The sequence below is a fragment of the Lynx canadensis genome, chromosome B1 (assembly GCF_007474595.2).
Source record: "Lynx canadensis isolate LIC74 chromosome B1, mLynCan4.pri.v2, whole genome shotgun sequence".
NCBI lineage: Eukaryota > Metazoa > Chordata > Mammalia > Carnivora > Felidae > Lynx > Lynx canadensis.
Genome location: NC_044306.2, coordinates 147,536,218 through 147,552,912, shown reverse-complemented (window position 1 = coordinate 147,552,912; position 16,695 = coordinate 147,536,218). Strand labels below are relative to the sequence as shown.

The window sequence follows — 16,695 nt, the reverse complement described above, 5'->3', positions numbered from 1 at the left end:
ATTATAAGTTTGTCTAGTTTAGAACAGGAGTTATCAACTCTAGCACTACTGACATTTTAGATTAGATAATTCATAAGTCTTTGTTTTGTAGGGCTGTCCTTGTGTTTTATGTTTAGCAACATCCCTGGCCTCTTCTGCTAGTGGCATTAACAACCACCCCTCCCATTTGCGACAACTCACATCCTCTAAACATTGCCAAATGTCCCTGGGGACAGAGGCTGAGACAAACTGCCCTCTGCTGAGAATCAATGATTTAGAATAAGGAAAATCTTTGTGGCTATACACTTAAGTCATGTGCAATTCAGCTCACATCAATAATAAAACCATTTTCCATCTGTCTCATGACCATGTCTAGCTTTCACCTGGTTATGAACTTGGGAAGAGAAAAGGAGGAGTGTTATTATTGTCTCTGCCAAACCCCTTCCTACATCAATGACTTCAGATGCAATGAACTTCTTCAATTTTAAAAATTATTGTCTCTACTATAGTTCCATTCTCTGATGCACTATTGACTTTAGAACAAATTCTGGGATTTGAGACAAAGACTCAGTCTATTATCTAACCTTTCTAATGGTCTTAAAAATAAAGCAGCCCTTTTGACTGTTATTAAACCTAAAATGTAGTACTTTGTTTTATTCTTTGACACCCTTCAAATTAGAATTGCTGTCTGACAAATATGCTTTATCGATTTCTACTTTCTTGTCAAAAGATTCTACCTAGAAATCTTTTATGTTTTCGTGGGCCCTTCAGAAAAACAAAATCAAACAAAGCAAAAATGAAACAAAACACACCCCACAACCATAGAAACACAAATCTCTAAAGACCCAGTTTAACTCCCAACTTCTGATGAATTACAGAATTAATGAACATCGTATGGAGCTTTTCAAGTTTATAAACACAGAAAAGAAGTCCCAGGCAGAGATGTGATTTGCCTAAGGCCACAGAGCCAACCGGTAGCAGAACTAGATTGAAAGCCCCTGCCTCCTAAGTCCTAATTTAATACTCTCAACCCTTCACCACTTGGATGACTGTTGTCATAGCTGCCTTCTCCAAAGTCTTAACAGCATTTATAGCATTATAGCACCTATAACTCTTATAGCAGCATGTTTTTACTGCTTAACTTAAAAAAAAAGTTCTTATGTATTTTTCTCTTTGCTTCTTGACTAAATTATAAGGTCTGTGAGGACAAGGACCATATCAAATCTCTGCCGCATGACTCCATGTATAGTTCTGAGTACCAGGAAGGAGCCTAATAAATCTATAATGACTCGCTGCCATCCCTGCTGGTAGGACAAAGCAGCCCAGGGCACGTGAATAGCATCTTCTTAGGGTTTTTAAATTTTAGGTAATTTTGGAAGTAAATTTCATGTGGAAAACTAAAACATGACCGTTTCCTTCTGCATGTGTACACAGCACTAGACGAAGCACAGCAACTTATTTTTACCCATTTAATCCTCTCAGCATGCCTTGTGAGGTAAGTTCCATTATTTTTCTCATTACGTACATGGAGAGACTGAAGCAGGCAGAGAGGCTAAACAGCATGCCCAGAGTTTCATCACTTAGCAAGTCTACAAAAAGTTAATAGGTGAAGACATTCATGTAATTTACAAACAATGATCTTCCCTACACATCTATTGTCAAAGCTAATAATTTGTTTTCTGTGTGATGTTCAGTCTTCATAACAGCAAGTAGGGCCAATGAGCAAATAAAAGTCATTTTTATACTGCCTTTCCATCTTACCAGGCACATGGTATATGTATATTTTATAAACTAGCATCTCAATGAACAAAAACATATTTAACATATAGGCTTAAATTAGTAGAAATAAAATAATGATTAATAATATTAATAATTATTCTTCTCCATTATAATAATTTGAAATCGAATCTGAAGCATGGAAAGAAGAAGGTAAACAATATAGATAACTAAACACATTAAATTAAAATCAAAAAGTGAAGAAGAGAGAATAGGCTTAGGTAATAAATTTGTTAGATCAGTAAAATAAGTATTTCATAATTCTAGGAGGTAAAGTATATAAAATGGAGTATACTACTATCTCAATTATGTCTTAGAAGTAGGTGGTTTATATACTATTTCTCCTCAATTGCTCTCTGCCAATTCACAAGGAAAAAGAGAATCCCAGTTTTAGGATGTGGACTAAATTTCCTCTGCATTATGATTAAGTCTCATAAAGGAGAAATAAAGGAAAAATTTAAAGAGCTCTTTATTACTGCGGTGCAGCCAAGGGTTGACCATGCTTGTACATATATTACCTTCAGTTTGTATAATGTTGAAAAATACCACTCTTATTCAAAAGCTCTAGCAACAAGTATCCACCTAGGATACAAACTGATGCTATTTCATCCTTCGTGGCCCAGATCAAGGCGGGTGGACAAAGTCATGAGAGTTTTGATTATCCTCAAAACAAAATGAGAATCACAATTCATGGTATAGTTCCATCTTGTAACTGTTTAAATTTATGATTTCCCCTTGATGACAATGGAAAACTAGCCAATTACCCAAAAGAAAATTTCGTTTCAAGCTTCCTTCATATTTGCATTCTTGTATGTTAAATCCGGAGATCAAGATCTGAATCTAATGCAGTTATGTCCACATTTGGGACGTGGGGCAGGTCGTGGGAGTCCTCACATAGGCTGCCAAAAGACGCGAATAGAACAGAAGTGAATTAAAAGATCAAAAAACCTCAGAGAGGAGTCGCTACTCACAATGTTCATCAGGGTGAGGAGGTAGTTTTGGACGTGCTCTTTGCCATGGAAGCGGACCACGGAGTCGTCCACCCCCAGCAGCACCTCAATGTTGTAATCGTTCTCTCCCGCGTGTCTGCGGCGCCTCGCTGCTTCCTTCAGCTGCTGCTCAATGCTGCTGGAAATAGTATCTACATCGTCAAGGCCTTCCAGATCCGACTCTATTAAGAAACAAAAGGAACTCAGGCATTTCAGCTTCCCCGACGGGACTTCTAACAGCTTTTTACAAAAAAAGGAATCGTCTAGGGGGTCACTATACTCCAGTCACTAAGATGCTGCTTTACAGAACGTACACATGCATACGAGCAGACAGACTGTGCTGATTCAACATGGAATAGCCACACTGAGGGTAAAGTAATATTATTGTACAGGAAGCGCCATGGCCACACTGAATGTTCCAGACGAGAAGAGGGTGTAGTTTAGTCTTCCTCTAGCTGCATCATCAGTGCAGAGCAAAGAAAGTGGGGATACAGACAGAGCAGTTGTCAAGTAGTTATTAAATACATGGAGATGATAAACGAAAAAATCATGTGTTGATAAGTTTAGAGTGATTAATTGAAGTCCCTATAATCCTAGGCTGGAGGGATGGAATCTGTATCACATAAATTCAATTTTTTTTTTTAACATTTATTTATTTTTTGAAAGGCAGAGAGAGAGCATGAGCAGGGGAGGTGCAGAGAGAGGGAGACACAGAATCGGAAGCAGGCTCCAGGCTCTGAGCTGTCAGCACAGAGCCCGATGCGGAGCTCGAACTCAGGAACCATGAGATCATGACCTGGGCAGGAAGTCAGTCGCCTAACCAGTTGAGCCACCCAGGTGCCCCTGTATCATGTAAATTTAAATTATTCCTTTTACCAGTAGCCTTAACTTAAAAACCAAATTAGAGCATGGCAACACAAGAGCATCTGGTGCTACAACTATTAGTCACAATATATTACTTTATTTCTTATGCGGATGGTTTTCTAGTGAATGATGCTAGGGAGACACTACAGGTCTCCACATTTGTAGTGGGCATCATCTAGATAGCAGGTCACTTCAACAGCTATATATGTGACTCTGTGAGACACCAAACTAAGAAGTCAATCAGAAAATACCTACATCTAAAGAAAAATAAAAGAATAAACATTTTTTTATTTAATACAGTTGAAGCTATTTATTTATTTTTTTTATTTTCCAAATAAATCTCTCTCTCTCATACACACACATGAAAGAGAGACACACACAAATATCCATATACTATCTATCTATCTAGAAAGAGAATGACAGAGGCATTCTCAATTTCTAGTTATCTTGTTTATCTACTTTCAGATTACCATACTTTTGGTGAAGAAAAATGTTTTTGTGAAATGAAAAATAAAATTTATCACTTGGAAGCCAAAACAAAAGATATTTTCCAAAACTGCTGGTACGAAACTGAAAGCAAAATTCATTTCCATTTCAAATATATATAAGCTGGAAAGGATTTTATTTTACAAACTGCCCTGCTGCCTATAACAACCCCATACCTAAAAACAAGTTTGAAAGAACCAGTTCTGACTCATGGGAGTCTTACTTCATGCTTCACTAGGGCCTGTAAGCCATTTGAATCGGTGTCTGACATTAACAAATAGGCATTTTCCTCTCCACCTTTGTGGTTTTAGTAAGGTTGAAGGGGGAAAAAAAAGGTGTCTCTTGGCCGGGAAGATTGATGACCAAGCCCTAGCCACATGGGATTAGAAGTAGTAGAAGTACAGATTTTACTCACACCCTTTCCACTATTAAAAAACACACAGAAACACCAGAACTCTCCCTTGCAAGGATGGGCAAGGGACTACTGAGGTTTGAAAGCCATACTGTAATTCACTTTGACCCAAGCCCAAATGCTAGATCATTAGCTGGGAATTTTCTTCTCATCGGGGAATCACACTGACTCCACAATACATAAATAGCTCTCGCCGCCATCCACATCAAACAGAAAGTTTTCCTCAAAAGTTGTTTTTAAGCACTGTAACCCACATTGAGGGCAAGAGACTACACCTGCAAACAGCTTTACCTAATTCAACCTCAAGCCTTTCACACACTTGAGAAAGTGAAAGGTTGTGATACCTAGTGTACAAACAGGAAACTCATACACAAGCTCCCAGTTCTAAAAATGGCTCTTTTTGGCAGAACGGCCAGTGACAGTGTCCAATGCAAATATAGTAGCAATGTCATCATATCATTAAGTCTGATGCATGAATGGAGAAGGCTGAATACTTATTTCAGAAAGACAGTTCATTCTGCTCTCATACACCTTTGGTTTGGCCTTTGAATCCCTCCTTAAATAGGTGGTTTTCTGGTAAGAGAAGAGAATCTCTTTTTCCATTGCATGAGGAACCTGGAAAGGAAGAAGGAAGCCTTTTTCTTTTAACCATTGCCTTGATTCGGTCAAGAATACTCCTGTCCCTATTCCCCCCCTGTACTGTACAGTGCTCTTTCTATGATTCCTAAAGTGAGTACCGTCAAACGTTTCAAAGAAAGACAGGGGAATAATTTATGGCATTTTTTATCCATATACACCAGCATTAATTATAGACAATTCTGAGGCTGTGAAATATCTTCATTCACAAAGAAATTTTCCCAGCATGTCCACTCTGTAAGGTAACTGTCATGGGCGTTGTAATCAGACATACCTGGCTCCAAATCCTGGCAGTGTCATATCCTAGCAATGTAAATTTAGTTAAGATGCCTAGCCTCTCTAAATCTCACTTTCCTCATCTGTAAAATGGGATAATACCTAATCGGCAGAGTTGCTATGAAGGGACGATTATAATAAAGGCACCGTGTACAGTGCTTAGACGTAAGTGCTCAACAAATAGCATTCACTGTTACTACTATCGTGATGATGATTATGATTTCCCATTAAGAGAAGTCTCCTACACCTTTTATAGCTTTCTACATTTTATTTATATATGACAAATCAAATAGATATAGTGTTTTTTTAAATAGAGGTCAGAAAAAAAATTAGAATTAGTGAAGGGAAATCTGAACTGCTAATAACTTTAGAAAGAATAAGGGTAACAATATTTCCCAAAAAGCATAACGTTGGTACAAGGAGAAAAGAATCTAGAATGTTTACTTTCAGGTAAATTAGGATGACCCCCAATGGGACAAACTTGTTTAGTAGATTAAAAAACCTAACGCAAAACTGGACACAGTCTGCTTATAGATGGTGCTGATTTTCACTCAATGCGTATTTATTGAGTACTCACACATAGCAGACCCTGAGAAGCTAAAGAACCAGTTGGCACGTCTGTAGGTGTCAACTCCGGGAACCACAAAGTCGTACACGATTATATTCAGAGTGGAGCTGAGTTTGTATCATGTAGTCACAAACCATTATATAGGCTGGAATCACACAATCTCTAGTTTAAGCAGATCTAGGCAGGGTACAGAACATACCTGTGGGTAATAGCTTACACCTTTAGAAAGCTTCCGAGTTTAAAAGCTGACACATGCTTTGGCAAAATTTAAGATGCCTCTGTGTCTAATTCTACCATTATTTCTGTGCCCCATGAAATACAGGAACAGGAAAAATTAAAGGTGAGCGTCATGCTAATCATGTCCACACTCACAACACCCATCAGATCTGTTTACTGCAAAAAGGGGTGAGAAGAATCACAGAGAAGGCAATAGGCAAGTTCAGGAAGGGAAAGCATAGTTACATTTTGCATTGGGAGTAGCAAATTGGATCTGTGGTGGCACCCTGTTGGCATCCTCTTAAGTAAGTGCATCCAAGGTGACTGGAATGGCTGTAGCTGAGTTGGACAGCAGATAATGATGGATGTGATAACAGAATCAGTGGAAAGACCGGACATTTTTAAGATAAATAAATAAATAAGGCCTGCAGTAGGTACAGTGTGCTTCATTCCAGAAAAGGGATGCTCATAGTACCTCTCAAGTTTCCCAGAAATAACAAAGTCAGTCCTTCTTAGTACTTAGAGTGAGTGAGTTTCACTTTTTCAAACGTTTTTGCAACTTACCTTTCAAGTTATTGATATGAATTAATTAACATTTTGGGAACATTTTGATTTTACCCCTTTTTGTACTCCCTACCTTCCCAATTATTGTATGTGAACTTTCAACAAAGTAATTTTACTACAAAGCCTATGTTACTGAAGATATATAATATTTGGGGATGCATAGGTGACCAACTAAGGCAAAATAAATATAGTTATTTTTAGTGTTGAAGATAGGATTATTAGTGTTAAATCAGTACTTTGAATTTACCAAACAGATAAAGGAGAATATAGGTTGTTTTGCTGATTATGAACACTTCAGCTTAAGACATTTTCAGGATGGAATATGGCATATCTACATACCTAATCATATTTGCAGGAAATGTAAGTGTAGATTGGTGAAGTTACTCCCACCCCAAAAGAAATTCTATAGTCTAAAAAACGTCAGGAGACAAAGGCAAAATTAGAAAAGTACAAGTTCTGATCAAGTTCTGAATCTGATACAACTACATTAGGGGTTAAAAAGTAATCTCAAGCATACGGTGTCAGACTGTGATAGAATCATCTCTTCTCTATCCAATCTCTCCTCCCTAAGGAGAAGAATGTTAATTTTATTTGAGGTGGTAATGAACCCAGCTAAAAGTCACTCCTAGTCTCTCTTGGCACAAAGGACCACACGTGACTAAGAATAATTCAATGAGATATAAGCAGAAGTATTGCTTATACTTCAGTGGCTTAAAATGGCTGGTATGAAAGGCTTCCCCCAAGGCTCCTCAAAGGAATGTGATTCATCTTGGTAGATTAGACCTTTTGGTTCTTTACTCAGTATTCCTTCCTGCTTCCTGCAATGTAGACACGATGTCAGGCGTTCTATGAAGTAGCCCTACACTCATGGCATGTGCTTAGTATGAAAGGGTAGCTATAAAAAAGAGATCTGACCCCACAACGACTATGGAGCTGGCATCCCAGCCCTGGACTGCCTAGCATCAGCCTTTATTACACATGGGGGAGAGCCCTTCCATCATGCTTAGGCCAAGTTTGAGTTTTCTTTTGTATGTCACTGAATCTAGTCCTAAGAGATAGGACACTGATGATAATTTTATTATGTAAATTCCTCATGCTTCCCTGCTCCATTTGGGAATGACAGTCAATTTTTATGTGAATAAGTGGATGAGAAACTAAGGTTCACTTTACCAAAATGTCCCAGCTTTCTTTACAGCGCATCTACTTCAGAAAATGAGGAAGAAAATATTTCACAGTAACCATAAACATAGAATGAGTCTGTATATATAAATTTAACATTCTTCATGAACAGAATACAGTTGTAAAAATGAAGTGACTGGGATGCTACAAGCTGGATTTTCCAATAGTAGGTGGAGATCCTAAGATCAGAGCTAAAAATAGGCATAAAATTCAACAACTGTCATATGTTAACATCAGAAGCAGAGAGGAATTATATTGTGTTGACCTGTTTACAACATCCAGTAGTGATTTTCCCATTGACATCTTTTTTAAAAAGTTATATTTTTATAATTCCTAAAAAGACACACTAACAGCATCTCTGTATATGGGGGCATCATGCCACCAAGATATAAAATATTTCTGTGAAAAGCAGCTGAATCCTTCACCAACTAGGAAATTCCATAATGATAGTTCAAAGAACTAGATTCATGCCAATTTATGATGTCAATTCTGAAGTTTCATTAAGTAACTGTTGCTTTTAAAAAAAAGGGAGAGAGAGACATTACCATTGAATGAATATTAGTTTCCGTGATTTCTTTTCCCCATAAGTTCTAATTCTAAAGTACATGTTTGCTTTTGTTTTCACTGACTACTTTAAGGGAGAGCATACAGCCTTTTTTTTAAATGGAAAACATCTTACCTTCTAAGTGAAAACAAAAAGATTTTCATGATTTTAGTTTATGGCCATTAGCAAACAAACAAAACAGAAAAGTCACCTCCAATACATAAAAAATTGTGACTTTTAGCATGAATCTCCTGTATGTCAGTTAAAATGTTTCAAGCTGCAAATAAAACTTTAAAGTGTTTTAAGCAATCAGGAAGCATATTTGTTGGCCTTACAAGAGTCCCAGAGGTCAGGGGATTCCTGAGTTAGTTTATTGACAGATCATCAAGTAGGCACTTTCCATCTTCTCATATTCAGTCATTCTTGGTGTATAAACTTTGTCTCCAGATTGGCTTCTTCCATTATTTCAAATTCGCAGCACCAATTCCAGCATCAGAGCCAGGTACAACAAATTGTATCTTCGTGCACATCTTTCTGAGGAGTAGGCAAAAATCTTTCCCAGAAGCCCAGTACATTTAACGATATGCTTTAGTGGCCAGAATTGAGTCACATGCCCATGTAAAAATCATTCACAGATAAGAGGAACAGAACCCCACGTAAGTCTTAGTCCAATCAGAAGTCAACCCCTGTACCCAAGGCTGGCCTTCACTGAAGATCAAGGGAGAAGGCCTTGAAATAAAACAAGAGAGGGAAACAGATGTCATACAGGCAACCCACATTGCCGAATTCTCCCTTTCAGATCCTCCTCTTCCTACATTCCCTAGTAACAACCTTCCGGTGGGCTCTTTTATTCTATCTTTGTTTGTATTAATGCAGGTTGTGTTTCATTTCCCTTATTATTATTACAACCTTTTTGCCTGGAGATCACTTCTGCATTCTCATGAAAGGTACAGCCCTTCACTCCCATGGTAGGGGATGCTCATCATTGTGGATTGCCTAGCCCATTCCAACTGTTTCTTGAATAAATCACTGAAATGTCTGTGTGTGGGCAGAGTTGTCAGACAAAATACAGTATATTCTTTTAAATTCAAATTCCATATAAACAACACTTTTTAAAATATAGGTATGTCCCAAATATCACATGGGATGTAACTAATACTAAAAACTTATTCAGTGTTTATCTGAAATTCAAATTTAAATGAGAATCCTGTATTTTTATCTGCTAAATCTGGCAATTCTAGGAGTGAGAGAATCTATTTTTCTCCAAGAGGTCCACATAGTTATACAGATTTATGCCCACCCACTCCACCCCTATGTACTCAGCGCTAGTAGTGGGCATTGACGCAGGCATGGACAAGTACTATATTCCGTTTCCTTGACTCTAGTGATTGGTTAATGGATGGGTAAATGGTCTAAATCATACCAATTAAACTACGACCTAGGATTATTTTATTTGTAGTTACTAGGAAAGAGAAATTCCTTCTAGTAAGCTTGAAACTGGAAGAATAAAATATGGAAGCTGCTTGGGACTAGCACAGGGATAGTTGTTGACCTAAATTTAATGCAAGAAGAGGAAAGGGAAGATTACTAATGGAGAGAAGAGTTTAACGTTCCATTGACGACTTTCAGCCACTGAATTCAACCATTCTTGAAACCTTGGTCTTTTCAATTTCATGAGTCAATAAACTATTGCCACCTCATTTTCTCTCTTACTAATTAAAAAAAATTTTTTTTTTGCTTACAATTGTTTGATGTTAGTTCCTAACAACTGAAACTAAATGAACCTTGATAAATAAACCCATCTATATGCTTCCTACTAGAGTCATCACTTGTCCTCATTTTCCTTCCCACTCTCCTTTAATAAACTATTCTTAGGCTACATCATCATTTGAAAAGGTTGACATGTTCTGTTTAATCTCCAAAATTAATTATTTTATTCTCTTTATCTCACTTGAAATTAAGGGCTTTGCTACCAGTGATCTGTTTCCTAGTTTGTTTCTTCTGTTGCTCTTACTCAGCTAAAACTTAACTTTGAAAGACAGGACAGTTTTTTAATTTCCAAATATTATCCCTCTGTACATTGAATAGCATTTTAATTACCATCTCTCTTTTCTTTTTGACTAAATCATAATCCCTCTTACTTCTGGTTGTGTAGCTGGCCTCTACTAAATCCAAGAGTAGAGGAAGGAGTCCCTACACTCAGTATACTGGAGTGCATTCTAGCAATCTGACACTGCTAGAAGTTAGTTTTCTAAGTAAGCTCAAAGGAGAGAGAGAATTCCATTTCACAGATGCCAATTTCAAAGCTCAAATTATGTCTACCAGATGCCTCCTATGTGCGATTTCTTCACTTAAGACTTCCCCGGAACCCTATTTGAGCATAGTAATTTTTTTCCATCTGGAACCAGTTAATAAAAATTAAACAAGTCATTACAGCCAACCTATGAATATTAACACTTGCCATAATATTTCCAATAAATATTTAAATAACAAGGCGTGGGCCTGCACTGTTCTAAACACAGAGAGAATAACAGTAGACAAAACAGACATGGAGCTTGCCTGCACTGAACTGACATTCTAGAGATAAGAAAGATGAAGCAGGGTAAGAAAAGTCAAACAGGATAAGGGGAATAAGAGTGAAATGAAGAAGGCACAATTTTAGATAAAGGTGTTCAGAAAAAGATAGAAAATGGACAGAGATCTTGTAAAGTGATAGAATGAGCCACATGAATATCAATGTTATATTTATGTGATACATAGATAAGCTTTTTATACATAAATGTAAACTTTTAATCTATATTTATATTATAGGTCTCTTAGTATGAGGCTGCATGGTATAATACAGAGAAAATCACAATAAATTCAGGAATATACCAGGCAGAGTTTCCCACAAAGATCCATGGAACCTGTGAATATGAGGAAATATCACTCTTCTGATTATGTTATATGCACAGCTGAATGTAAAGTAAAGGCATAGGGGCACCTGGGTGGCTCAGTAGGTTGTCCGGCTTTGTCTCAGGTCATGATCTTGTGATCTGTGGGTTTCAGCCCTGTGTCAGGCCCTGTGCTGACAGCTTGGAGCCTGGAGCCTGCTTGGAATTCTGTGTCTCCCTCTCTCTCTGCCCCTCCCCTGCTCACTCTCTGACTCTCTCTCTCAAAAATAAACATCAAAAAAATTAAAAAAAAACAAAATAAAATAAAATAAAAGGCATTATCCAGGTGGGCCTGATCTAATCTCATAAGTCATTAAAAGTAGAAACCTTTCCCTGACTGTAGAAGAGAAGGTAAAAAATGTGAACTGTGAAAAGGAAATGGCATACCATTGTTGGCTTTGATGATGGAGCGAGACTGTGCAAGGACCAGAGACAGGTATCTAGCTGCTGACAGTGAACTCCAGCCATCAGCTAGCCAGGAAATGGGGACCTCAGTCCCACAACAACTGGAACCTGAATTCTGCCAACTTGGTGAATGGGTTTGGAAGTGGATTCTTTCCCATCACCTCCAGGCAGGAGTTCACCCTGGCTAGAACCTTGATTTTGGCCTTGTGATAGCTAAGCACAGAAACCAGTCCAGTCACCTGGGATTCTGATTCACAGAGCTGTGAATTAATAAATGACTATTGTTTTAAATCACTAAGCTCTTGGTGATTTGTTATGCAACAACAGAAAAATAATACAGAGAACAGAGCTCTAGGCCCAGCTCTGCTATGCTTCATTTGTTTGATCTGGGAAAGATGCTAAATTTATCTGAGCCTCAGTTTCCTTATCTATAAGATAAATGAGTTGTGCTAGAGGATCACTAAAGTCTTCTTCCTGGCTAAATTTCCATAATTAATCATTGGGCCATGACTCCCCTATTTTAGATTATTAAAGTTGCTTTCTTGATCATAAATGATTGATCATTCTTATAATTGTTGCTAAATCCTTGGTCAAGGATATGATTCACAATTAAAATATATTTTACATGGAAAAATGCATTACACCATAAGACAAACTGCATTATGATATAAATACTTCATGACAATGTAGAAGTCTAGTAATTTATTACAATAAGACATAGTCTTCTCATTTACACTGTAAGCTGATAAGAACAGATACTACACTTGATCTTAGCTAAATGAATGAGAAGCAATTCGTTTGCCATTTAAAGATGAGCACAGGGTGTTCATAAAGTCTAGAGGCATAGTCAAATGTACATAATATCATCAAGGACATCTTTGGTTTCTTCTCTGAAAAATAAAATATTATCTATGTTTCCATATTTTATAAACAACCTATAAAAGATTGGGTAAACGACATATAGATTATTTAAGTATTTACACATCCACGACACCAACTAGAATTTATCCTAAGTGTTTAAAAATTCACTTTATGCCTTTTTATTGTGTTACAACAGAATTATACTATGCTACCACCAATAAATTGTTACCAAAGTAGAGTTATATAAACATGGAATTAAAAATGCACATTACCCATAAAATTAAAATATTGAAGTGATCACCTACATGTATTTAGCCTGAAGTCCTATGCCCATTTGAATAATACTGACCAGTTTTAACTTATGTTCAGATGAAAGGTTATTTTTTTAAACAAACTGTGATTTATTTATACTCCACATCAATAAAAAAGAACAAACTATGGATACACAATTAATACACAGAAATCAGTAGCATTTCTTTACACTAACAATGAAGTCACAGAATGAGAAATTTACAAAAACAGCACCATTTACAACGGCACCAAAAAAGACTAAAATACCCAGGAATAAACTTAACCAAAGGTTAAGGCATAGGTGAAAGACCTATACTCTGGAAATTATAAAACACTGATGAAAGCAGTTGAAGATAACGCAGATAAATGGACAGATATTCCACACTCACGGATTGTAAGAATTAATATTGTTAAAATGTCTGTATTACCCAAAGCATTCTGCAGATTCAATGCAATCCCTATTAAAATACCAACAGCATTTTTCACAGTACTAGAGCAAATACTACTAAAATGTGTATGGAACCACAAAAGAGCCTGAACAGCCAAAGCAATCCTGAGAAAGAACAAAGCTGGAGGTATCACAATTCCAGATTTCAAGATGCACTGCTAAGCTGAAGCAATGAAAACAATATGGTACTGACACAAAAATAGGCACATAGATCAAAGGAACAGAATAGAGACCCCAGAAACGAACCCACATTCTTATGGTTAATTTATGACAAAGAAGGCAAGAATATCCAGTGGGGAAGAGACAGTCTCTTCAATAAATGATGTTGGGAAAACTGGACAGCTACATGTAAAAGAATGAAACTGGACCACTTTTTTACACCATACACAAAAATAACCTCAAAATGAATTCGAGACGTAAACGTGAGGCCTGAAACCATAGAAGTCCTATAAGAGAACACAGGCAGTCATTTCTCTGACATTGACCATAGCAATATTTTTCTAGATATGTCTAAGGAAAAGGAAACAAAAGCAAAACAAAACAAAACAAAACAAAACAAAAAAACAAACTATTGAGACTAACCAAAATAAAAAGTTTTTAAACAGTGAAGGAACCCATCAACAGAACAAAAAGACCACCTACTGAATGGCAGAAGATACTTGCAAAAGGTATGTCCAATAATAGGTTAATGTCCAAAATATGGAAAGGTCAAGTTTATAATCCTATCATATAGAATCAATATTTTTAAGACATAGAAATTATTGCAAATTTAAGATAAATTATGACAGAACAGTATTTGCTATCCAATACTATGAATGGAACAGTGTAACTCCTAACACCAAAATAACATTATCCAAGTTATATTTAATAACATGGCATATTTTGCATTCCGATAAAATTGTTGGGCCATTCCTAATATGAACTTCCACTAAATACACTAATTTGCTAAAATAAAACTATTCTTAGTCTAACAAATAAAATACACAGAGGAAAGAAATATTGTTATATTTACATTTTAGCCATATAAGTACATGTCTATTATACATTCTCCCACATAGTACTGATCGTATGGAAGCAAAAAACTCGAGTGCATTTTTATATCTTCTGCTTTTGTAAACATATGAAATAGTTTTAAGAGCTGTTTTAATGCATTGTTTTCTAACATTTCTGACACTTATGGGTCAGTTTTGACTGATTTTTCTCATCATTATGGGTTGTATTTTCCTATTCCTTTGCATACTTGCTAATTTTGATCAGATGCCTGACACAGTGAATTTCACCTTGTTGGTTGCTGGATGTATTTGTGTTCCTATAAGTATTCTTGAGCTTTATTCTTGGATGCAGTCAAATTACCTCAAAACAGTTTGGTCCTTTCTCAGGTCTTGCTTTTAAGATCAATCAGAAAGGACCAGAGCCATGTTCAGCTAGAGCTAATTATTCATCACTACTGAGGGAAGCCCTCTCTGTGTGCACTAGCCAATGCTAGGTCAATTAGGAGATGTCCCAGTCTGCAGAGTTTGAACAAGTATTATTCCCAGCCCCACGGAAGCACGGCCACAGTTACCGCTAATCGATTACCCTCAGGTGGTTCTTTTCCAACTTTGCATAATTTCCTCACATATATGTGCTGATTAGGACTTGACTGAATACTAGAGGGGAACCCCTTCAGATCTTCAGGATTCTACCGTGTGTAGTTCTCTTCTTATAGTTTGGTGAACTCTGGCCACCTTCATCTCCCAGACTCTCAGCTCTGGCATCTCCACTCCAAGTGCCTGTCAGGCTCAGCCTGGTTGTCCTTCCATAATATTCAGATTAAAACCCCTCTAGGAAGTAAACTGGGGTAACACTGAGGCTCACGTCATTTGTTTCTCACCTCTTAGGGATCCCTAGCCTTCACTGTCAGGTATCTGGTACCTTGCAAACTGGTGTTTCATATTTTGTTCATTTCTGTTTTTTTAAAGCAGGGGAGTATATCTAATCTTTGTTATTCCACCGTGGTCAAGAGCAGAAGTTCACTTAATTTGGTTTTGCTAAGAACATATGGTAGTTTAGAAACTTGGATTTATAGGCATGTTACTCTGTAATAGGACTTAGAATTCTCTCTAGCAATTCAGCTTTCCCCAAATAGCTTTCTACACACATTTACTTGGACTTGTGGAATTAGCAGTGAAATGCTCAGTGTAAAAACCCCGACAACACTCTTTTAATTAAAAAAGAAATCATACTCTTCTAAGACATTAAATCTCCTTGAATATGTCCTTGCAACATAGGATATCATATGTAAGCAAGAGACATTTAAGGTTGAGCAGCATTCAATAGATCTCAAAAAAATATGTATATTCTGTTCACCTTACTCCTAAAACAATGTGAACTCCTCTGCCCATTAAAATCTGGCTGATGAAACAAATAAATGAACTATATATTCTTCAGGGAGTGTCGTTCACCTATGTGAGAGAATGTTAAAAATTACCCAAGGAAAATTCATGGATATTCTTTGCCAAGGACTTGGGAGTCTTAATTACAACCCTATTTTCACTTTTATTTTCAAGATGAATAATACATGATGAACTGATGATTTCTTTTAAGCTAGTAAGAAAAATCTCATATGGTAATAATACCTGTGATTTTCCTAGCCAAGATGAAACTTTCATAGTTACACTTTCATATAAAAACTCCTGTTATGATCAAATGAAATGTATCCTAAGCTGACTGAGGGATTTCCCTCAGGATAGGGTAACTAGGAAGAATGTGTGTGTGATCTTTAGAATTTTCCCTTTTCCCCTCACTGTGGGCATTCTTCATCTATAACCATAATAGATGTGATCAGAAATAATATATGGCCATAGGCATGACTGCATCATACAATATGAAGTAAATTCTGCACTTTCCTCAAAAAAAAAAAAAAAAAAAAGCTGGCTGAGCCAAGAGGTACTGTAAATGTGTTTATAGAAGGAAACTGACGTCCAAGAGTAGATCCCCTACCACCCAGAATGCTGCTTGTTACTTAACACAAACATGGAGAAAAATAAAAAACAAAAAACAAAACTAAAACCTTAGCAAACATAGGCATCACCTTACAGTCCAAAGAACGCAATGTTTGAAATATTCACTGAAAATGTTTTGCACTGAGTTTCATAAAGAATTATAAACTAGGTTTTTAAAAACACCATATTTAGATGAGAGAAAATTGGAGGTGAACTGCAGGAAGTCATGTTACAGTGGTGAAGGCAAGAAGTAAATCCTTTAAATCAGGGCTCACTGTGGGACA

At 36.8% G+C, this 16,695-nt stretch overlaps 1 protein-coding gene across 1 annotated transcript in view; it reads right to left on the bottom strand.

The window, feature by feature from the left end:
• The window catches only part of ADAMTS3 (ADAM metallopeptidase with thrombospondin type 1 motif 3), a 144,824-nt gene that overhangs the window by 63,386 nt on the left and 64,743 nt on the right, over positions 1-16,695 (bottom strand). Inside the window, exon 2 of the mRNA XM_032592972.1 lies at positions 2,727-2,926. Within this exon, the coding sequence (XP_032448863.1) occupies positions 2,727-2,926 (200 nt within the window). The remainder of the gene's footprint in view (positions 1-2,726; positions 2,927-16,695) is intronic.